The 25,034-nt window shown below is 38.3% G+C and overlaps 1 protein-coding gene across 2 annotated transcripts in view; it reads left to right on the forward strand.

The window, feature by feature from the left end:
• PRKN (parkin RBR E3 ubiquitin protein ligase) overlaps positions 1–25,034 on the forward strand; it is a 730,480-nt gene that overhangs the window by 125,147 nt on the left and 580,299 nt on the right. For both annotated transcript variants that reach the window (XM_065680442.1, XM_065680443.1), the window contains exon 2: positions 17,964–18,127. In XM_065680442.1, the coding sequence (XP_065536514.1) occupies positions 17,964–18,127 (164 nt within the window). The remainder of the gene's footprint in view (positions 1–17,963; positions 18,128–25,034) is intronic.

The raw sequence follows: 25,034 nt of genomic DNA on the forward strand, positions 1-25,034 counted from the left end.
CTATTAGAAAAATTAATTTTTAAGATGTCAAATGCTGTAGATACGCAGTTAAAATTAACAAAAAGATGGCATGTCATTTCCGCTTTTTGTTTTGCTGTGATTTATTTCTACAAACAGTAGTTGCTTGAAAAAAATGCAGTTACTCCCAGAGTTGTGACAATGATTGAGAGCTGGCTGGGCATCCACCTGCTTGAGTAGGCCTGTTTTGTCACCAAATGCATGCTTCTGTAGTCTACAAACCAAATGTGAGACAGTGGAATTTATTCAAGCTAGAAATACAAATTTAGCTCTCGCTGATCAGGATTCCCAACAATTCATCATTTTAATGTATGCTTTGCCTCAGCACAAAAACTTACTTACAGGGCTTTGACTTATTCTGATATGACATGTTGAACAAAGTAACACTACTTGGAGAACAAGTTCTGTTGCAGTCAGCATCACAGTTAACCTCATGAATTCTAATGATTAGAATAATTTACTGAAAATGACCTGTCAAGAGTATCACCTATTCAATAAAGAGACAGGGGAGAGTGAAATCCGCCTCATGGCACAGCTGCACAACCGAACGAAGGTCACAGGGTCACATTTCAATATTGAGCTTGTCTTAATGTGCATTCCTTGTAGTCTATGAACTTCTGACTTTGTTTTTAGTATGTTTAATATATTGATTAGTTGTCATGGTTTAAAGCTCAGTCGGTAGAGCAAAAGGTGGGGGAGTGAGTGAACGAGCTGTGTGGTTCGGTTTAAGCCACGACAATTAGTAAAGGTTTTATTAGTTCACAGCACTGGGAAAGTAAGCCTAGAAATAAGCACCTCCTGTTTCTTACTTGCCGTATTAAAAATAATCCTTTAGACACAATTTGTTATTGTTTACTTCCTTCCAGCAGGGAAAGACAAACTAGATCTTCAAAGTTGATTTGGGATGAGTAAAAAAATGGATATTTTGTAAAGCATGGGAGAGTATTTGTTCCTGTTGGAGCCCAGTACTTTCTGACCATCTTGTTTGAGGTGTTTCAGGTGTGGAAGGTTTAGTGATTACTAACAAATTTACTTACCTGAAGTTATATGATGTTACATGGGATTTTGAGTTAGCATGGCAATACAATACACACAAATCATAATGTCAGGACAAATTACACATTGCAGTGTATAGCAGTTTTAATATACAGTGGAATCATGATGTGAATGTGCTGCTTCTTAGCAGTCTGTACGCTCACTGATGTGACTGGCTGTCCCCAGTGGCCAGGGAAGAATACATGGAGTAAGAAGTCAGCTCAAATCCATTGCTGTTCAAAATTCTTTTTGTTCGTTGTTCTATTATTTTATACTCTATGTTTGGCAGAGGTGTGTATAAACCACCCTGTGCTAGTCTGGCACATGCAGGAAGACATTTGCTCAGTTTTGATTGATTCAGGGATGAACATTACACAACTGGTTGGTTCACTCAGTTGACATAACCAGTTGATCCAATAAACTGGTTGCAGCTGGCTGTTCCATTCAGCTGGTAAAGCCATTTATCTAGATGAAAGCCACCCTCTGGGCCCCTTTGTATGGCACTAAGTTCAGTTCTTTTTGCAGCAGCTGTCACCACTCACTCCCTACATCTTTCCATAAGCCGTAGAACCACATTGCCCTTGGCCATCCCCTCTGAGCCTTCTTTCTTCTATTGTAGGGGTTCAGTGATCACTGTTGCTCAAAATGGTACACAATTAAAATTTAATATCTGTCTACCACCTTAGGAAATTCTTAGTGGCACCTTTGCAAGAAATCTCTTCTACAAGTAAGTCAAGCTGAATCCCTGGTGCTGCTGGTGGTTCTCTGCACACAAGAACACGATGGTGTCTCATGCAGTGAATTGCAGTGCTTGTTTCCTATACTGAAAACTCTTCAGGCAAGCTGGTCCTAAATATCAGGATGACAGCAATCACTGTGGATACCAGTGTTGAGTGTAACGCAGATCAGACTAAAAAGAGATAGTATTTTTTTCTGAGTAAATATTACATTCAAGAAAATAATAGATTAATAATATAATAATAATCAAATAAAAAGGCACACAGCTGTCATTTAGAAGCTTAATTCAGGTCAGTCTGCCAACTTATTTTATTAGAAGGTTTTTCTGCTGCATTCATTAAATCAGCGAGAAGGTTCCTGTTTTCTGTGTATCTAAACACAGGTACAGAACTTACTCAAGATACAGTACAGTCAGGTGTATATTTCCACCTGTTTGATTTTATTGTTTGATTGATGCATATTTGGACTAACAAATGCTTTGTGAAGTAGTATAGGTTAATTCAGATTTTCATCCTAGTTTCATCTCTGTTTTTATTGACAGTAAAAGAAAAAAATAACATGTTTTGATGTTTTTTCTGGTAACATACTTGGTTATTTATTGGAGCAGAACCTTGAAAAGGTTTTTCTGTATCACAGGTTAATATTATAGATACTCAGACAACAGTTAATCATGAACTGTTTGAAGTTTTGTTTCAATGAATGACAAAATTCACCAGTGAGCTGGAGTGTATCCCATCTGAAAAACTCAATGGACTGATGAATAGAGCTCCTGAACAGTCCTGAAATCTGTTTTTTCTCACATCTTTGAGTAAGGTCCTACCTGAGCACCAAAAAGCAGATCTTTCCACTGTTTTCAAAAACAAGCCTATCATTCTACTTTCACTGCTTTGCATTTATAAATAGCAGCAGAAGAGAAGCAAAGTACTTCAAGTGCAACAAAACTGGACAGATGCAGTTCCCTTACGCTAGACCATTTTTAGGTTTCAGAATGCTAATTGTTTTGACAGTTACTGTCCTGGGTTTACCAGGAGCCGTTTTGCTCCTTCTTAGTAACTGGTGCAAGCTCTGTGTTTTGACTTCCAGCCTGGGCAGAGGGCTGATAACACTGATTTTAATTGTTTATCTCAACCCGTGGGAGTTACATTCTCTTGATCCTCCTCCCCATCCCTCCGGGAGCGGGGAGGGTCGGGGGGGGGGGGGGGGTGCGGGGGTGAGTAGACGAGCTGTGTAGATCAGTTTAAGCCACGACAGTTACATAATAAGTTTTCAGTCTGTATATTAAATATCATTCTATTATTTGGACTGAGTATTTACTATATATATTGCTATATCTGATATTCATATGAATGACAGTATCAGTAATATTCATATGGTTTTATATCCAGAGTATTTTTTTAACAAGTACCTATTTCTACTTAAAGAAATATATATCCTTATCAAAGCCACAATATAATAAAATCTGTTTTAATATGCTGCTATTTTTCTGAAAACATGTAGTTGGTCACAGACTTGAGAAAAGATAAATGTTAGAAAATTTTATCAAAAGTACCCAGAAGGGGTAATTTTTAGTAACTTAATAAGCTAACAATCCTTTTTTAAAAAAAGTTCAGATTTCATGCTTATAAATATTTATGATCTGTGAGCCAAATATTTATTTGATAGATTCTAAAATATTCAAAATTCTGTACTCTCAACCAGATGGCAATAATATACCCGCAACATTTTATACTTTTAGAACCTATTTTAGGGGTATGTTAGTTGAATACACTTTGATACCGAACACAAAAATATTCATTTATTTTAATTAATGTGTATTCATTCTTTGGTTGACTTCAAATAAAAACATTCTGTTCTACTATTATATGTATATATATATATATATATATATATATATATATATATAAATTCAATTTCTTTCTTGAAGAAGAATCGTGTACATCTTGGACCTCTTGAGTGAAATTTCGGCCCTGCTGTGGAGAACATGGGTTCACTGCTGTGGTGGGACCAGGCTCTCTTCCAGTGCACCTTATTTGTCAGACATGATAGTCCAGGCACAGCAGATCTGAGGCACTTTTGAGCCAGATGCCACTTAGAAGTTGAAGGCAGCATTTGTAGTAGGGCTGTGGCACATGGTGGATTGGAGATGTATGGTTGCACGGGAGCTCCTGGACAATCCCTTGCTGTGGAAAATTAGGGGGTAAGAACTAGAGAGGCTTGCTATAAGTACATAGGAATGCATTTATACATCCTACTCCATCCTGTTTTTCAGTGGAGAGGTAAGGATCCCTTTAAAGCCCTTCTGATGTCCTGCCTCTGGGGTACAGTACATCTGGTGCAACCCCTGTGTCTCTCTCTTCAGCATGTGTAGTATGAATCTTGTGGCTCTTGATCCTTTTGTATTTTTGGAGTGTGGTTTATGGGTTCAGGATTATTGATACTATATCAGCTATATCGGTTTTGGCTTCAATTTTTAAAACAATGCTTTCTCATTTAATCTTTCTCTGGTGCACTGCTTCTTAAATTGTGTGGTTTAATGGAAATGTCAAAATGTTCACAACAGTTTTCTCTTTATATTACTTAGTGACACAAAATCATCTAGCACTGGTGATTTAATAAACTACATACAGGGCTAGACTAATCTGGTTGTTCTCCATATCACCAAAAAATCTTCAGAAAAGGTTATTTAGATATTTGGAGTTTTATTCCTCAAATCATGGCACTGACTGTAGGTCTCCTTCTTTTCCTGGAGAAGCCTTTTATTCCTCTGAACGCTTTCTTTTCCATTTTCAAACTTCTCTGTCTCAGCTTCATTATTCTCATTGTTTCCCTTCTTCATTGCTTTGTTGTGCACTGAAATTTATTTACTATGTTTTCGCAGTAATCTTTTATGGGTCACTAGAGTAATTATCTGGTGAGTGTTGTCTGGATACAGGCCTCAGGCTTCTGAGGTCTTCTGCGTTTTCCTGGTGTTTCACACTTTGTTAAATCATGATGTTTCATGCTCCCTTCTGTTTTACAACACATCCATTTCTACATCAGTCCTAGTTATTTTTGTGATGAAAGGGCTTACCAGTATTTCATGGACAGACAATAGAGCACGACTATTGAAGATCCAGGGTAGCCCGAGTCCACCAATTGCTAAGAATTAAGGTCAGTATTAAGATATTATTTTGTACCATGTGCTGTGTTTCCATTGGTCCTGATGTCTGGAGCGTATGCTATGAAAAAATTTACCTCTTTACAGTTACAAAACTGCTGATGCCCAGACCACTCTGAGTTGGGTGGGAAGGAAAATTGTGATCAGGAGGACTTGGCAGACTTTTACCCTATCTGAAAACACCATACAGTTTGTAATGTCAATATACTGCAAAGGAATGCTATGTGTTAAAATCCTTCCTTTTTATTTCTAAAAGCCTCACATAAAGTATACTATACTCAGACCCAGTATTTGTGATCAGCTGGTGTCTTGCTTCCACCATCTGCTTTTACAAAACTATTTTTACCTTAACAAGTATCTGTGGCTGCTGCTGAGTGGCCCTTTGATGTTCAGTCAGTCACAGACAAGAATAAAATTGCATAATAGACTATAATTTCTTGTCTGATCATAATCTCAGCCTTGTGTGCTGGTGATTTCCTTCAAACTAATTGAAAAAAGAACTGGCACAGGGAGTGCTTGGCTGCAGCTGTGTGCCTGTTTTGTCAGAAAGACAGAATGAAAAGAAATCTTGAGAAGTGTTGAGGTGTTTGTGAAATGGAGATGGATCTTCTGGGAATATTCATAAAATGAAGAACTTAGGTTTCGTTGTTTTTGTTTAGGGTTTTTTTTTCAGCAAAAAAGACTGCATGTTCTTTCAGGTCTCAAACCAGGTTTTGAAAATCAGCAAATCCCACAGAAGACTATGTTGCTCTTCTAGCATCATTCCTCCTGACCACATGAACAATGGAAACACAGCACATGGCCCAAAATAACAACTTATACCAGCCTCCCACATTTTCTTCAGAGAGCTGAAAGATGTTGTCAGCACAGTCAGCATTAAAAACCAAACAGTGTTAAGACAGATTCTGCTGTTCCAAACTGCATTGTGCCTCATGTGCCTCACAGAAACGGTGGTGCATTTCTGTCTTCCACCCATGGATGTAAGGTATGCAAAATGGGATTTTTATACGAGAATTTGTGGAACTCTGCTATGTAAGTACATTTTGGTAGCAGCGTGACCCACTACCAAAGGTTACACACAGCCTGTTTGCTGCCTCTCACTAAGCTTCAGCTTTCCCAATGTAAAGCAAAAACAGGCCATGTATCGAGAATTACATTTAATCAAACACAGATTTATTGTTCTGCTTGTGCAGAAATTTTAACTTCATGCCTTGCTAATTATAATGAAAATTCTGAGCTTCTGTTTTTTTTTGGAAAAGTATGAATTTTGATCTAAGGAAAACAAATTTTTTTTTTAATTTTTTTTCCCCCATAAGCTTTCACTACAGCAAGTAGGAGCCAATTCACCCTGTCATCATCAGTTCAGCTGTTAATTCTCATTTTAATTTATGTGGCTCTTGCTTTTGTCAAAGCAAATCTTTAAAATTATTTTCTTTATCTGATATCGGAGATACTTTGATCTATCATAATGATAAGCTAAAACTTCAGATTGTGAGGCCTTCTTTTTAATGGTGGCATTACTCTATATAGCCATATTAGTCCTTAATTAAAAAAAATCATGTATTTTTTTAACTTTAGTAAAATATATTGTGAAATTATAAGCCTGCAGGCCTTGAAATGATAGGATGATTTGGGTTGGAAAGGACCTTAAGATCATCTAGTTCCAACCCCTGCCATGGGCAGGGATGCATCTTCCTAGACCATGTCGCCCAAGGCTCTGTTCAGCCTGGCCTTGAGCACTGCCAGGGATGAAGCATTTACCACTTCTTTGGGCAACCTCTTCCAGCGCCTCTCCATCCTCACAGTAAAGAGCTTCTGCCTTATATCTAACCTGAACTTCTGTTTAAGCTTAAATATCTAACTTCATGTCATCTATGTACCTAGATCTAACAGAGAGAAACAAGTTATTACGTCATCTTTTTCAAAGTTGCTGATGTATGGGACAGTAAAGTTAAATCCAGAAAAACAGATTGGCAGTGGTAAAGTGGCAAGAAAGATACACGGTAAATATGTGGCACAGTATAGCTCCACAGGGTTTTCACCGGTGTGCATGTCTGTAATATAGACATGCCTTGGCTCTGCTTAGTGTTGATTAAAAAAACCCAACAAAACAGAAGCAAAGTTGCTTGTACAGTATCAGAAATGTTTCACAACTTTTATGCCCTCGTATTCAACTGAGGTACTATATCCATCACCCTTTATCAGTCTAAGGCCTCCTGCTCTATTTTGGCATTTCATTATGATTTGGCGTTTCTAGTTTTTAATATTTGAATAGTATTTGAGTCATGTTCCCAGTAAGCATTTTTGTGTCCCCACTCTCATCTTGATCAGCAAGTTCCTGTCTACATCTGCTTGGTGAAAAAGGATTTCACTTTGTACTGAAATAACTACATTCTGAGTTGGGGATTTTATTCATACATATGTATCTATATATATGTGTGTACACACCCACTTTTATGCATTTAATATAATTAAAGGGTGATTATAAATGACTACATTGTATATATTTTAAATAGATCAAATTAATTTTTGTGTGTTCAGAGAATATAGCAAATTCATAGAATTCTGGTGTGACACTGGGATATTTTGAAATTGTGCTGCTTTTTTTCCATCTGACTAGCAGTTTTAAAGTGGGAATGATAGACTGCTTTTGGCAGTCAGTTCTGGCCATATGTTTTTGCCTAGCACAAGTGGCTGCTGAGTATTTCCTTGTGTCAGGTTCTTAGAGGTACTTAATGCGGGAGTGTTTGTATTTGTTATTTTGTGGGATAGCAAAAGTAGATATTAAAAAAGTACCGCAGCCAGCAACTCTCTGCCTCACACACATGCACACTCCCTCTCTGACACTTGAGATTTATAGCATGTTTTGAGACTGGAGGATTTGCTGTTGTTGAAGAGATGTTCCATTTCCTCTTGCCTCCCTCTTGCCTTTTCCACAAGTGGCACTGGGGCAAGTGGTGGCTGGGCTGGGGCTGGGCCTGGGCCTGGTGAACAACACTGCAGCCCAGAGCCCTGCAGCAGGCAGGGCAAGGCTGGGCATGTGATGATGGGCTGAGCAGGGATGGATCCACCTCCAGGTCAGCTCAAGGTGGCACATCAAGTCATGTCCATGTAAGAAGCCCAGGCAAGAGCAGCAACAGGCTGGTGTGGGCACAGACCCTGCTGTGGTGTTGCTGAGGCAGGGGCTGACAGACCCCAGGGCTGACTGATGTGTGCCCTGGGCCCAGTGGGGAGCCCCCGGGGAAGCCAGGCATGGACAGTCAGAGCTGTGTGCCCCCAGTGCCCTCGATGCCTCTTTAGGCCATTCTGCAGACTTCCTGTCAGGAAGACAGATCACAGGGAGGAGAAATCCTACCCACAGTTCAAAAGGTGAAGGGCAGGGATATGGCTATCCCAGAATATTGAAGCTTATTTTTCTGCTAGTAGAGAAAACATCAGTAGCACAAGTAAATTGGAAAGATGCTAAAGAGGCCGCGGCAGGTAGCCTTACAATTGAGTGCTCAGTGATGAAATATAAAAAATTAGGGGGCTGGAGCACCTCCGGTATGAAGTCAGGCTGAGAAAGTTGGGGCTGTTGAGCCTGGAGAAGAGAAGGCTGCGTGGAGACCTCATAGCAGCCTTCCGGTATCTGAAGGGGGCCTACAAGGATGCTTGAGAGGGACTTTCCATCAGGGACTGTAGTGAAGGGACAAGGGGTGATGGGTTTAAACTTAAACAGGGGAAGTTCAGGTTAGATATAAGGCAGAAGTTCTTACCTGTGAGGGTGGTGAGGCACTGGAATGGGTTGCCCAAATTAAGTGGGAAATGCTTCATCCCTGGCAGCATTCAAGGCCAGGTTGAACATAACCTTGGGCAACATGGTCTAGTGGAAGGTGTCCCCTCCCATGGCAAGTAGATGATCTTAAAGTCCTTTCCAACTCCAACCATTCTATAACTCTATAATTTCACTTGCACATTGTGTGTTTCAGAACAAATCGGGACATGATTGTAATGATACTTGGATCCCCACAAATGGGACGAGTAAAAGCAAATTAACTTAGACATTCAAAACCTAACATTAGACCTGTAAACACCAAGGAAAGAAGCCCTATTACATGTCTGTTCTCCTGAAAAACAGGCCTCATCCTCTCCCTTCAAGCAGTGCACATAGCTGTACTATATACAGCCATCTACTTGGGCTAACACTGTCCTGAGCTATAACAATGTTTATTCCCTTGAGTTCTGGCTTGTTTTTATTTCTAGTAGTTCTTGTAGAAATTAAACAATGTGAAAACAAAGATTTCTGTGTCAGTAGATGGGTAAGTAGGTTTTGTCTGGGACTTCTGGGTTTTCTATATGTGGAACTAGTTGTTTCTTCACAGCCATTCCAATGGTATAAATACCATTTTAATTCATGTTCTGATATGGATTGTACAAATTTTTATACATGTTTGCTGTATACTGAACAACTAACTTCATGCAGTTAGAAAGCTCCTTCTTTAGTCAAGTCTGACAGCTGCTTTATTTAATTGTAGATTTGTTTGAGTGAATCGTCAGCTATCCACTAATGCTTCTAATATTTAGCAGAATGTAGATGCCATAAGAATTATGTGATAAATATCCTGGGAAACTGCAAATGAGCATAACTGTTGATATAGTGGAATCTCACTATTGCAGTCTTCGCCTTGCAGTCCGTTTTCTGGCCTTAAACCTATTGCAGTAGTTCTACTTGAGATTTTCTGACCCTAACGAATTTTCTTTAACTCATGCAGTCTTTGCAAAAATACTGTCCCATTCTTCCACAGGACAGGGGTAATTTAAAAGCTGCAATAATATACATTTTATTGTAAAATCTAATACTTCTTATTCATACAGAAAGCTGTAGCATGTAGCTGGAAATACTTAAAGAGTCTTACCCGTATCTGAGCACATTAAAGAATGGCGTAAGTCTATTTTAAATGAAACACAAATTTAGCTTACTTCTATATCAAGGAAGTTCAAGGCAGCTTTGTGCTGACATAAGCAGCCAGTAAATCAAGATAAAAATAGCTAGAAAAAATAGCATTTTCAAGAGACTTTTAAAGGAAATGCCAACATAATTGTAGTGTTTGGTTAGCTAGCTTTGCATTCCTCTATAGAGAATTTGGGTATAGTAAAACAGTGAATTATTCACAGGAAGTAATTCACTAGACAAATTTAGCTTCTGTCTTGGATTGAGGCATACTTCCTAGGACAAAATTAGGTTACTGTGAGAGCTGCTGAGTTTAAAATGTGCCTTACTGCAATATAAGAAAGCAACTGCATGTGCATGCATATTTCTGGAGGAAAAGTACTGATGCACTCTCGTCTTTTTCATTTGAATCATAGAATCATAGAATGGTTAGGGTTGGAAAGGACCTTAAGATCATCTAGTTCCAACCTCCCCTGCCGTGGGCAGGGACACCTCACACTAAACCATCCCACCCAAGGCTTCGTCCAACCTGGGCTTGAACACTGCCAGGTTTGGAGCATTCACAACCTCCCTGGGCAACCGATTCCAGTGCCTGGCCACCCTAACAGGAAAGAATTTCTTCCATATATTCAATCTAAACTTCCCCTGTTTAAGTTTTAACCTGTTACCCCTTGTCCTGTCACTACAGTCCCTAACAAAGAGTCCCTCCCCAGCATCCCTATAGGCCCCCTTCAGGTACTGGAAGGCTGCTATGAGATCTCCACGCAGCCTTCTCTTCTCCAGGCTCAACAGCCCCAACCTTCGCAAGCTTATCTTCATACGGGAGGTGCTCCAGTCCCCTGATCATCCTCGTGGCCCTCCTCTGGACTTGTTCCAACAGTTGCCTCTGTTCTTGGTTTGGATTACTTGGTAGCAAGGAAGAGTCAGGAGGAAACTGTTAACCTGACTGCTGGATTTTACTCAGTGTTACATTCAGGTAGCACCAGTTGGAGTGCTTGTATGGAAATACAAACCCAGGATATCTACAAAGGAGCTGCCATAGTTGATCAGAACAAAAGTCTGTTTAACTCCAGGTATTACTTTCATCAGCAATGACCTTAAGCAGATTGACCCTTCTGAAGAAGGATGGTAGGGCAAGCATAGAAGATATTTCTCCCTGATGTTCTCACAGCTATCTTTAATTAAATGACATGAGCTTTAAAATGTATTTCCCTAAGAATGGGAAAAGAAAATCTTGTGACAGTATCTGTATCTGTTAATTTTAATGTCCTTGCAGTGATAAGCTTCTCTTTGGCTCAGCATGTGACTTGAAGACATAGCATTCCTAAGCTCAAAACCTATATATAAACTATTTATTTCATAACAATGTTTATTATCCTGTCCTTTTCAGTAGGGAGATTACTGGGGTGACTATGCAGTAACTCCTGGTTTCTTTTCTCCCCATCAGCTAAAGTTATTAGTCCTGCATCTACCACTTCTCTGGCAAAGCTTTCCCAAAGGTCCGTTGCTGGTACTGTCAGCAAGCATCTCATTTCTTGCCTTTTTTGAACCTAGTTCCCACAAGCTTAATATGATGCCCCCTAAATCTTGCAGTGGAAGTGAGTGCCCAGCCCCTGCTCAACCTTTCCATGCTCCTCATGACTTGTATAAAACTGTCATCGGTATTTATAGCATTTATGAGTACTACTATATTGCTTTCCATAAACAGTTGTTTGAATAAAAGTCAATCATGATTGATACCAAATCTTAAAATTTCAGTTAATAATCAAGGAACATTTTTTATGATACTCATTTAATGTTAGCTAGAACTAAAGATGTTTCCATCAGAGAGTTTATTCCCTGCTAAGGAGAGAAATAACCTCACCAAGGATGGGGTTTTATAGACATTGTTTATGTCAGATTACTACATTGCTCTCTATGTGCGACTACATCATAAAATCGTTTGTTAGGTGAAGGTAATTTACAAATGATCAGAAGCAAGCAAATTACTCTAGCTTAATGAGTTGCCAGTGTAGGCTTTTTTTCTGCTGCGGCTGTGAAGTTGGCTTACATTAATGTGCATTAATTTTATTGCACAAATGCAGCAATTGGGGAGGTCTAATGCTGCCAGTTATCATGGCTCAGCAGTGAGTGGTAACTCATTAAGTCGTACTTAACTTCATGACATATACCTCTCAGTCTGGACCTGGTGCAAAATACACAGCAGGTCATTTTGCCAGGAAAACATCATACCAGTGCATCAACATCTGCAGTGGCAACATGCTCATCTCAGGGCAGTGTTTAAAAGTGTCGATTTTCAGCCATACAGACTGAATGTGTGAAATCATTATCTCTGAGACACTATCTCACTCCTTTTGTTGACAGCAGAGGTTCTGCAGTTGGATTTCACTCTTTATAGAAGAAGGGAATTGTTGACAGGATGTTCAGTGCAAGGGCATCAAGACTGGGGATCTTGCTATCTCAACGTTGCTCCAATTTGTCTGAATTTGGCAGCTTTTTGATGAAAAGTCACCTGAGAGCTTTCATGGAGACAGTTGAGGGCATTTTTGCTAATTAATGAAAGGGCTATATGAATACCACATGGGACTGGTTATTCTAATGCTGATGAGATTCTATTTTATCACATATATATGTCAAGAAAAATATCAGGCAAGCCAGTTGGTGAGTACTTCGGACAGCCTCCAAAGCTGGACTAGATGCAGTGGAAGTAGGGTAGAATGGAGCTGACTGAACCATCCTGCTTTCCAGTGCTCCTGGGAGCAAAAAGACTGCAACCAGTTCCAGGCTGCTGGGGTTGCTGTGGAAAGACGCTTCAAAGAACTTTGCACAATGTTGTTTAACCATTTAATTGGACTTTCAATAACATGTGCTGACTGAATGTTTTATAAAAGCCTGCCACAGCTCTGAACTATTCTTTAGAGACTTGACCTCAGCTTGCAGAGTCTCCCCATCTCATCTTTTTTGTTCCTATTTAATCTTTTTCTTTACTTTTTTCCCTTTTTGCAATTCCCTTGACACACTGAAAACCAGGAAATAACAAGTTGTGGCACAAGATTTACTGCCATTACATTATATTTTGTTCTTCTACTGGTTTCTTGAGCTACATATATCCTACAATTGCATTTCTACAATTTAGCTTATAGAAATTCCAGGCAGCAACTGATTTTCACTTGGGGCTTATAAGGTGCCTACAAATGTATCTTATGTTCATTAAATATAAAGACCAAAATAATAGAACAGTATCTCGCCATGAGATAGATTATGCAAGAACCCCAAGCATCTGAAAAATATGTTCTTATTTTATTTATTGAAATACAAAAAGATACTTGGAACAGCTGCTTCCAGCCTGTTCCTTAAGAGGTGATGTGCAGTCATGCCATAATGGAGGTACTCACAGAACATTTCACAGTACTCTAGCAGGTAGCTAGGATTTTGCATTACCTTAATTTCTATTTCTTTTCCTTTATCCTTTCTGTGCATTTTCCTGTTTTTAATCTGCACTAAACTGGTTCATTTTACTGGATAAATTATTAATCACAGATTATGAGAAAAAATAATATTGAGAAGGGACAGTACTTTCTAGTGTGAAATAGTTTGGCTGTGGGTTTTTAAGGGGAGAAGAGCAGTGTTTTGAAGTCACGTGCTGAGCCAAAGAGGTACTGATCACCACAGACAGATACTGTCACAAGACTTTTTTTCCCAGTCTTAGGAAAAGACATTTCAAAGGTCTTGTCATCTGACCTCAGTAAGGAAAAAGCTGTTAAAAATAATAGAAAAAATTACACATATTTCACACCATCCTTGCGTTAATCTTTGCTTATATTCTTTTTGTCTCTAGGAGGAATGGGGAATAAAAAGTACCTGAAGCAGCCATAATTATCATGGACACAATACAATTGCTCAGCAATAAGATCTTAAATGTGTACATTCTTTTGCAACAGGTCATAAATTGTAGTTTATAGCTTTTGTTTGGTTTGCAGTGAAGCGGGATTGTCTGTTTCACTACTTTAGGAAGAAAAAAAATTTAGTATTTTCTGTCAAATCTAAAAAGGAAATTTGTGTTTTCTATGTAGCAGTGTAAAAACATCAACAAGTTTCTTTGCAGTATTGGCACAGTTCAGTTGTTTTGGTTCTATATATTGGGATTGTGCCTTCAGAGTTTGTTCACAAGCAAGGCCTAAGCTTCTCCAAAATGCAATATTTATCTTCTCGATTCAGAGCTAGAAAACCTGTCAGATTGATGGCAATGGGGGTTAAAGCATTGGCACTTTTGGTATGCATTCCAAAGAAAAAAGGCTGCTGAATGCCAGGGCTCTGAGAAATGGCCTGTTGAGATCCAACAGCTTTCTCCAGCCTTCACATGAAATTCTGCAGCTCCCCTAGTAACCTGCCCCATGTACTTGCATCTGAGTTTAACCAGTTTGCATCTACCTTTGCTTAAATTTCAGTTGTGTTGGTACTAATGTGCTGAATTGTAAACCGGCACAGCTGAGCTGCACATTTCTTTCAGCATCCCAGTTACATGTGTAGCAGCTTCCAGCGTAAGGGATGGACAGATGGCCAGGACCAGTATTGTCTTGAACTAAAGATTGTCTTGAACCTAAGATTTTAGTCACAATCATCCTCACTTATTTTCCCTTAGCTAACAATTCTTGTGTTACTTCATGGGGAAAGGTTATTCATCATATTGTATCCTAAGTGATTGAATTCTGCTGCTGACTCAGGTTTAGTAGTGGATAGGAATTGGGAAATTCACCTGAGAATATTCAAAACTTACTAAACTACAAGTATTCCCTTATGTAGCACTTGCTGATCCTTCCAAACAGGAGATTATTACTGTCCAACTGTTAGATGTAAAATAAAAATCATTGCATGAAGATGTACACCTTATGTATCTAAAACATGTAGTGAAATCTTTACATAGTCCTTTTTTATTAGCTCTTTCAGTTGTACCACTTTCCTCCATTCAGTACTGTGCTTAATGTGTGGACTTGAAAGTGAGATTTTAAAGATATATTGAGATTCAAGTAGATGCAAGAGAGATATACAAAAGCACCTAGGTACGTCTTGGTCCCAGTGGGAATCAGATCTTCGTGATGTTTACAGAGATTATCGTTTGACATGACAGTCAAGTCTCACAAAGTTTCCTTTTATCGGACAAACTTTATTGCTTGTCACCTCTTACAGATGTGGGAGTAGGGGGACTGATCCAAATGGACCCTCCTTTCTTCAGCTTTGTTTAGCTACTTCTTAATTTTAGTAACTTGATTTATTTCTTTTGGATTTCAATCAGCAATTTAGGCCTCATCTTCTGTTAAACCAATACTAATTTCCAGTGGAAAACTTTAAAAAGTCTTTTCAAGGTATATATTCTTTGGAAGAGGTCTCAAATGTCTGCATAACTTCACCTGTGATCTCTTGGATAACATGTTCTGTTAAATGTATCAACTTGATAGTGATTATTCGATTGAGGTGAAATGTCAAAAAGAAAGTAAGTTTCTTTTACTTAAAAAGAAGCTTGAAATATTATATTAATTAAATTCTGGTTTTATTCCACAGACTGAAGTTTTGTGTTTAATCATTTTATGCTCTGTGCAAGTAAGCAAAGGTCTCTTCTGTTCTTTTACATTAAAGAGACTTTGTGGATTTCAGACTTTATAATAGAATAAACGTGTTTAAGGGCAAAACATTTGCAAATTAGAACTTTCCAGCAAGCGAAGTTTGACATTCTAGCATTTTTCTGAGTTAGCTCTTCAGGGTTATAGGACAGTATTGTAATCTTTGCTGTGCTGTGCAAAGTGTTGGACTCACACACATGTTTTCCACATTTGCTTGTGGTTACAATTGTGAGACTAAAAATTCCACTACCTCATACAGGTTGGGAAAAGGAGACTGTATCTGTTGGAAGCGGATAAAAATAAACTTATTTGAGGAAAGGGATGGGAATTGTTGACCATGAACATGAATTATGCTTGCAGTAAATGTGTTGGATTTATACTGTCCTTAAAAATTAGTACTGCTTTATAATCAATTTAAATGACACTCGTTTGTGCTTCTTTTGTGAAGCACTTTCCTTTTGCTAACACATTTGATTTGCAGTCAGTGCACTTGCTAACTATTTTTTCATTTCCAAAACCAATAGCAGTGGATTTTGTAGACTAAAGAGGATTATTTATTAGGAAGAAACCTTTGGAGATGAACATTGTGCATTTTATGTGTGTATGTGAACCTATCTATATAAATGTCTAAATGTATGCATATGTGCCATAGATAGTCAAAGTTTAGCATATAAAAAAGTTTATTCTCCATTGATTTAACTGTATATTTTGCTACTGGCCCAGATAATATTATTTACAGCTGAGCATTATGAGTGTTCCTGGAAAAGATGGGAAATGTTCAGTTCCCATTAGCTGGAACTCCTTTTTGTCATATAAATCCTCCCTAACTTTCCAAACCACAATTAAATCCAAATTCTGCTGATTTTACTGAACTGTCTGAATATACAGCTTTTCACAGTTTAGCTATTTCCAGAACACCTTTAAATAGAAATCGTAACCAGTAACTCAACCTACTACAGGAGACTGTGTAGCACACTGCAGGGCGTGTGTAGCACACTGCAGGGCGTACCTACTGCACCCTGCCTGACACAACATGATGCAATCTTACCCTCCACTTTAGTATATTAAGAGGGTATTTTCAAGTGCTGAACTTAAAATGTTGTGTTAAATTTTACTGGCATATGGCCTTGTCCCTTAAAGATTAGACACATCTGAATTGAAGATGTGAAACTGCAAATATTTACTACCTTCACTGCTCAGCAAGACAATGGCAGCATTCTCAGCCATACTGAAATGGTCTTAAAATATCTGACTTTGGAGTGGTTGGGTAGACAGTGTGTTTGAAAACTCACAAGAAATACAGTTTTCAGTTTTAAAAAGAGTTGTATCTTGAAAGAATATAAATACTTTTGAGCTTATGCTTCTGTCAGTCATCAAAAATGCAAAGGAATAACATCTTTAGCTACAGGATTGCAGTGGGAACAGGAAATAAATCTTTAAGACTGGTTGTTACGATCAATACCCAAGTTGTTTAGGTGACAGGTACCCACTGTCTAATTGATATAAATGATTTTTTGTTTTATACTGGGTTTTGCTAATTCCTTTGCTTCCTGCCTGTGGAGCTATTGGTTGAAGCGGTCCTCGGGGGACACGTCTGCTGTTCATACAGTCTCTGTGACTGATATGGATGTAATGGATTTTTTTCCCCTTTCATAGTTCTTGTAGTAATTCCCCTGACCATGGGCTCAATGAGCGCTTTCAGACTCCTTATGAAAAACACCTCTGCCAGCTGAATGGCAGGAGGCTTGTGGGTTTGTTTGCCAGACTTCACTGGCTGCATAAACCAGTTGCTGCAGCTCTAAAAATTATATGACTGGTGCTGTAGTGATTTTCTGCACTGAAGGTGGATGCCGGCAGGAGTTATGTACTGCAGATATTTTAGTGAACTCTGAAAAGACCATGCTGTAATACAACACTCCCAAACATTTCTGCTAACGTGTGATTTTCTCTCCATCATTATCTTCTGTAGAATTATATCTGTGGGAAGCCAGTTTATATGACTGTGCTTTCCTGTGTAACAAGGAATTGTTTTTCCCTTGTATTATTTAATATATTTATGGTTCTAAAGCTTACCTCAGTTTCCTGCAATAGTTTGTTATATGCAGTGGGCAACAGCGTGAGGGGGCACAGAAATCGTATGTGGGCCATGCCCACTGAGGTTAGGACTGAACTGAAATGTATTTTACCAGTTAGCAATTAGTTAGACAGCTGCCTAGCTGGGTCTTTTTCGTTTCTGACTGTTCTCTGTAATTTCTAACACTGCCAAGGGGTTAGAAAACATGCAGGTTTTATTTATTGATCACTAACTATTCTGTGATGGGTTTCAGAGTGGTATACTGGAGTATTAATAGCTTTTCTCTGAAAGTAGTACATGCTCCCTGAAATAGAAGAGTAAGCCTCCTGTAGTCATTACTACAAACTTGTAATGAGAAATGTTTGCTTTAAAAGGTGTTTTACTCTTCTTCAGTGTTCGTCAGGTTCAACTCCAGCCATGGTTTCCCTGTGGAGGTTGGTTCAGATGCCAGCATCCTCCAGCTGAAGGAGGTGGTTGCCCAGCGACAGGGAGTTCCAGCTGACCAGCTGCGGGTGATTTTTGCAGGGAGGGAGCTCAGCAATGACTTGACACTGCAGGTAAGTCTCCCTTGGTAGCTTTGCTTCTGGACTGCCGCCAGCTACACTGCCTCTACCTCTAATGCTGCCAATCTGGGATTCATGCCTGAAATCTAATAGAATAAATAGTGCCTGGGGATTCCTTGAACTTTACTCCACACTGCTTCATTAATTCTGACCTTCTTAATTATGCATTAAAACAGCAAGCAGGAAGGATAGGGGAAGAGAGAAAATATGAGAGAGAGAACATGAGAGAGAGCTGTGCCTAGTGAATAAATGTTTACTGACTACAGAAGCAAGCCATGCACAATTTCTATATCTGTTCAATTTCTATCTTACTTATTCCATTTGAATCTTAATGAAGAAGGATGTGAATAAATTGCTCTAATTCAGGCTGCACAGTCATCACGTTTTATAGAATTTGTAACCCAATTGTGACCCCTGGAGGATAGCTACAGGGCTGCTACTGCTCCATGTGCGGCTGCGCCTGTGCAGGTGAGTGTGCTGCTGGAGGGATGGTTCCAGATCAGAAAGCCCACAGAACTACTGAACTCAAAAACTCTATGAAGCTAAGAGAGGAGCAGAGAGCATGGAAGAGTGGCTATAAGTAGGTATCTGAATTTCAGCTCCTGAATGTCAGCTAATTGTTCTCTTCCATAAATGCGGCAGGGTGCTCAGCTGTAGTAAGCAGTAGTAAGCATGGAAAGACAGGTTTAGCTTTCTCTTCCTTGTTACCTTTGTTACTATTGCCAGTGCTGCAGCAGTTGCTTTATAAATATTTTTGTTTATCCTGTATGTTGGTTTGGGAGTTCACTCAAGATAGCCAGGGCTTAGCGTAAGGTCACACATTTAAGACATTTGGGGCACATGGGGAAACCTACTGGCCTCTCGACAAAGTAGAGATACTGATTTAATGAAATTGTTGTCCTGCAGTGGTATCAAATAACTGCAGATGCAGTCTGTAGTAGTGCGGGTGATTATATAAACAATCCCTCACAGGCAGAACTATTAATTGGTACTCATATTTCAGAAGTACTACTGTACTTAGAATGGCTGCTAAGCCTGGGTACAGAAGGTCACTACTGTATTGATGACCTATCACTGTTTCTCCTCGAGTATGATATTTATTGCTTTGAAAAGGATTTTAGGGAGTTCCAACACACAAAGGAAGGTATGGAAATGTGAATTGTTGTCAGTCTCCAATACATCACCTGTGGATAGTATCGATGCACATATTCATGGTGTAAACAGCATTGTGCCTTCAATTACTTACATGTGAAAACATGTATATGAAAATGCAAGAAAAAAATAATGTGAATTCTAGAAATTGTCATTTTCTAAATTTGATGTCTGTATTGTTCTGTCAGAAGCTTCTGAACCACATAACATTTCCTGAAATCTGTATGTATTGCTGTTACTGCCATTTTATGTCAGCACGAAATAGATTTTGAGCCTACTTTTACACTTGCAACCAAGTTTGTTGTCAGCTACAACATGCAATTTGTTGCCAGGGTAAATTAAAAATTGCTTTTCAAGGATACAAGTCTGCTGATGATTTAATTAATTTCATTCGAATGTCAGAATTACCATGTGTAGCCAGGAATTTTTATTACTTAGGAAACTGAACCTAGACTCATTGCTTTGACTTTTGGCTTCTAAAGCAGCTAGGAAGTTTGGAAGCTGCTTCAGATGGTATAATCCAAACACCTTTATTTGATTGTCTTCAGTATTGCAAGCATTAATATAATCAGTGGCATATCAACTGTATTTTTATTCTTGATATTTAATGAAGTATATTTTACCCTTCTTCTGTGTTTGCAGTTTTTCCTGTCGTATATTTGTGTATGTGTAGTTCTTTATTGTGGAAATGTGTCTGCATAAAAAGAACAGTTGAGGGCTTGAGGTCTTTGGGTTCCTATGGTAGGCTGTTTGGGGCTTTTTGCATAAGAAGCTGAATGCTAGTAAAACTTGAGTGCTGCTGAAACACTAACTGCTGGCATTTATATTGCATCTGTAATTTCAGAGTGAACATCACATGAACAAATTAACTAGCTCTTGTTTTCTAGGCCTAGGGATTTGCACACAGAGTAAAACAAAACAAAACAAAATAAAACATAGATTTGTACTGAGTTGACACTTTTAAGTTATTTCATTTTATGGTAATGTAGAATTTCTAGTAAGTCGATTTTATCTTTCCATTTTTCATAAATTACTTTTGAACTTATTTGCCTGAGATACAGTGGGAGAATGTAGAGGTCAGGAAAGAGAACTGGAGTATTACAGATAATGAGATTATAGAGGACATGGGAAAAGCTTGCAGGATAATTGCAGGATTATGGGGCAGGAATATAGGAAATACTCCAGGATAGCAAACTTTACTGGTTTCACAGCTCACAGAACAAGTAGATTTGGACTGAAAGCTACTTTAGGATCTCAGGCAGCTGATGCAAAGCATAACTGAGAATGTAAAAGCTGCATTTGTTTTTCTGTTTGGAGAGAAGGAAAAATCTTTCATGGTAGCTGAAACTTGTAAAAACAAAGAGAAAAAGAAGTTGGAATGGAAAAACGTTAAAGGGAAATTATAAAAAAGGAAAGTTGAGGTCTTAAATAGGTAATTTGATACCAATAACAACAGTAGAAAAACTGTAGGAAGAAGTGTGGAGACATTTAATTTGGTACATCAGATAAGTGTTTTGTCCTTGAAAAATGAGAGGAAGATTAGACACTGATTCAGCTCTGCACAAGGGAAATCAGTGTCTTAGCTCGTGACTAAGGGGCAAGTAGTGAAATTAGAGCCATGGTAAGGAAAGACTGGTAATGACTGGATGACGAATGAGGCCCGCAAATTTGGATCTCATAAGAAGGAATTAGAGCAATAAGCTGCTTCCTAAAAGCACAGCAAATGGTGTCACTCTAAGGGTGCTAAATATTCTAAAAAATGATGAAGAGCTCCCTGCTGAATACAGTTCACTTTGGCATGAATAGAAGTAATTAATGAATATATGCCCAAAATAGGAATTCTTTCAGGCAACTCTCAAGAGTATATGAGAACAGTGGTAAGATCTTTTTGTGCCAGTCATGAGGGCAAAAGAAGAACAGAGCCGTAACAGTCACCACAGGAATGAACAGGTGGTAGTTGCGTATCAGGAACACTGTAGTGTTGCAACAGAAGGTGACTGCTTATAATAATATTGTCATTGCCTCCAAGAATAGCAAAATTAGTAACAAGCCTTCTGGAAGCAAAATATATGGATTGATAATTTTTCTCAGTATGCACAATTTGAAATTTAGTACTGGTAATAGAAGCAGTGTTATATTAATACAGGCTTCCCCTTTCTTGGAGAATTCAAAATTCCTTTGTGTGAAGAAGCTCTTTGCAAACAGTTTGTACGAGATACTCACTGCCTTGCAGAGCTTACGGTCTAAATGAATAAGGCAGACAAATGATGTGATGGGAATCAGTAGCCTGGCTTATTCACAGTCATTAGAAAGTATGGAGGATAGAATTATGTCTTCTGTTTCCCAATCCATTACTATTTCTTTTTGTTGGCATTTCTGGTGTCCTCAGTCTCCACTGGGACAGCTTCTAAATCAGAGTTAGCTTACATTTGACTGGATCATAGGCTCGAGGCTTGGAGCATAGGCTTCACCTAAATTTGACTTTGACTGCATCCATCCATATATGTGCTTTCCTGAGATTATTTATACGCACGTTCATGACACAAACAAACATGACTAAAAGTGTTGTTAAACACTGGCATGTGAGCTGATGGCGTAACTGAAAATGAGTGAAAAGGAATGGCATAACTGAAGTGGCAACATAGATTATAAACTCTACAGAGAAGGGAAAAGAGCAGTGGTGGGGGAGAAATCGCACTATAAGTAATGTTAGTGGGCTGCATTTTGAAAGTGATTTGGAAAGATTACACTTCACTGTGGAAGGGTTTCTGAATAGTAAATGTTAGAGGTCAGTCCAGAGAGCGCCTGGTTCTACTGAAAGCACTTTCCGCTGCTGTTGTGTGAAAAGCTCAAGGACAGAGAGAGCACTTTGTGACGTCAGGTCTCAGTTTATATCTCCCACATTATAAATATTTATGAAAATAGGGTATCATTAATACCATTGTTCTCAGTGAACAAATTTTTTAGCAGGAACAGGTATTTGAACAATAGAACATTGCATTTTATTGAAGAAGGACCTTTGTACCTAAGTGCGTGGCACCTTTCTTACTCTAAGCACAGCTCATTATAATAGAGCTTCCAGAAGTTCTCGTATTTCTCTGTTTCAGTTTACTGAAAGTAAAAAGAAACCAGGTGACACAGTGCAAAATATGTCCTTAACCAACAAAAAAACCCCACAACCCTCCATGTGCTTGACTTTAGTTATAAACCCATGAACACTAAGATTATAATTGGTCTTTTGAAGTACACTTTTTGTTATGACTTACGGTTTCATATGTAGGATACCAGATCACTCACAGAATGTCTTTGATATTTGGCAATTTTATAAGTTATGGAATACAGCTGAGCCAACATTTGCGTATGTAAATGCTGTTTGGAGAGATTTACTCACAGAATCAATCATCATATGTGAAATTCAAAGAGAAAAGAATTATTTTGCGTGTGTGTTTAAATCAGTGTTTTGGGTCAGTATTTGATTGACCTGTGGATGCTTTCTTATTTGCAAAGTTGGAAGAGAGGTATATTGTACTTTGAAGCAGAAAAAGTTAGCTGAAGAATATTTAGGTATGTTATAGTAATAAAGGAAATCTAGAGATGTCATACGTGTTGCCAACTAATATGGACTTGGTTAAAAGCATACAGAACAGTAATACTCATTCCTGTCTTTTGATAGCTGCAGACTCACTGTATGTGACAACAGAGACTCTTATGTGTCGAATATTTTTCCAAGATTTGCACTGCACCTTTTGGTATTATATGTCCATAATGAATGTGGACATATTTCTTATGTGTGTTAGTTGGTCTGCTGATGCTTGAGGAGGATGTGTGATAGGGTTTTCTTTGCAAACTTTTTGCAGTGTGCATTCTCTTCAAATTTGTATTTAATTTCTAGGTTTGCAATTGTATTTTGCAAAATTGTATTTAATTTCTAAGGTTTGGTACCTAGGTGAATTCTGTGTTGCCTGCTAAATCTGGTGCATGGTTCCCTGGAATAGGATTGTTGGTGCCAGTATTCTTACAGGAGTGTTATTGACTCATAATATTTCTGAATGACCGGTGTTGCACTTTCAGAATCAATTCCAGATTTCTAAATGAGAGTTTCTTTTGGTTTCCACTTTGCTGACAATTTCAGTAAGTTGGGAGTCTATTATAGAGTTAGTTTCCATTCCATCTGTGGTTGTTATTACTTTCTTATATGTGAAAACATGTTCAGGCGGCAGATGCATCTTATTTTTTTTTTAGCTTCATTTCTCTTAGGCAGTTAAAACTCACTGCACTGAGGCCATTAAGTGAATTTTACAAAATCCATTTCTGAAAGAGCAGTTGCTTTGCATGGGACTGATAGAGAAACTGCAATACTATTTGCATGAAGTACAGTATGTTGATGAGAAACTCCTCCAGCAAACCACTGTAGTTCTCAAGATATATATAGTGTTTCAGAATGAAATTATCTTGAAAATAGCACTAATATTAGATGGGCTTTTGTTTTCTACCTGAATACTTGTGTTAGACAGGCATTTTTTGAACTTTTCTTCCTCATCATGAGTATAATCCAATTCATACATTTACAGTCCTGTATATTTTTTGATTCGGAGCCCACTTTAGGTAAACAGAGAGATAATCTGTGTGTAAGATAAAACTTCAGAAAGCTGTAGTTATTGGAGTTGTGGCAATGAGTAATAACTTCTGAGTTTGTTAATCATGACAGTAAAAGAAAGGTCAGCCCACATCTTTCATTCGTCACATTTCTAAATGGCTCTGATGTAAAAGTTCTTAGCATATTGCACAGCATTACCAAAAACTATAGTTGAATTAGCAGATGTTCAAGGGTAAGGGGGTATTTCCTTTCTTCTTCCTTCCTTTTCCTCAAAAGAAAAACATGGTGTTAACTGTTCTGGTAGACTGCATTCATAAGGATCAATAGAGACTATGTATTTTCTAATTCATCACTGTATAGAGCAGTCAGTGACAAACATTTCTATTGTGTTAAAAAACAAGCAAAAGTAGGATTTATTGAACAAATTACATACTGCTAATACTGGGTTAAGAAATGACAAATTGAGACAGGGTATCTGTGAATTATTTTTTAACATTGATAATTTTGTGCCCGGAAAATAAAATTATAAAAGAAGAATGGAAACTTCAGTGTTGGAAATATATTTAAAATAGCAGGTAGCATACCAAATATGCCTCTTCGATATAAAAGTGGAATGTAGTCCCTTGACATTGTAATTTCTTTGCTTTAGTTTTAATTTTACAAATTTAGATTTTTACAGCTGTGCTCATCTGAGGTATCATCTGTAGTACTATAAATATTTGTGATTATCAAGGTCACACAGCTATCATAGTGACAGAATTATAGAATCATAGAATACCAGGTTGGAAGGGACCTCAGGGATGATCTGGTCCAACCTTTCTTAGTAAAGCATGACCTAGACTACATGTCCCAGCACCCTGTCCAGTCGAATCTTAAAGATGTTCAGCACTGGAGAAACCACTACCTCCCTGGGAAGATTATTCCAATGGCTGATTGTTCTCATTTTGAAAACTTTTCCTCTTGTGTCCAGTTGCAATCTTCCCAGGACTAACTTGTGCCAATTACCCCTTTTCTTTTCTATGGGACTCCTTGTAAAAAAGGGAGTTAATCTTTGTAGTCTCCCTTTAAATACTGGCACATGGTGATAAAGTCTTCACCAAGCCTTCTTTTCTCTAGGTTGAACAAACAGAGTTTTCTCAGCCTTTCCTTATG

This window comes from Lathamus discolor, chromosome 5 (genome assembly GCF_037157495.1).
Source record: "Lathamus discolor isolate bLatDis1 chromosome 5, bLatDis1.hap1, whole genome shotgun sequence".
In the NCBI taxonomy this organism is placed as follows: Eukaryota; Metazoa; Chordata; class Aves; order Psittaciformes; family Psittacidae; genus Lathamus; species Lathamus discolor.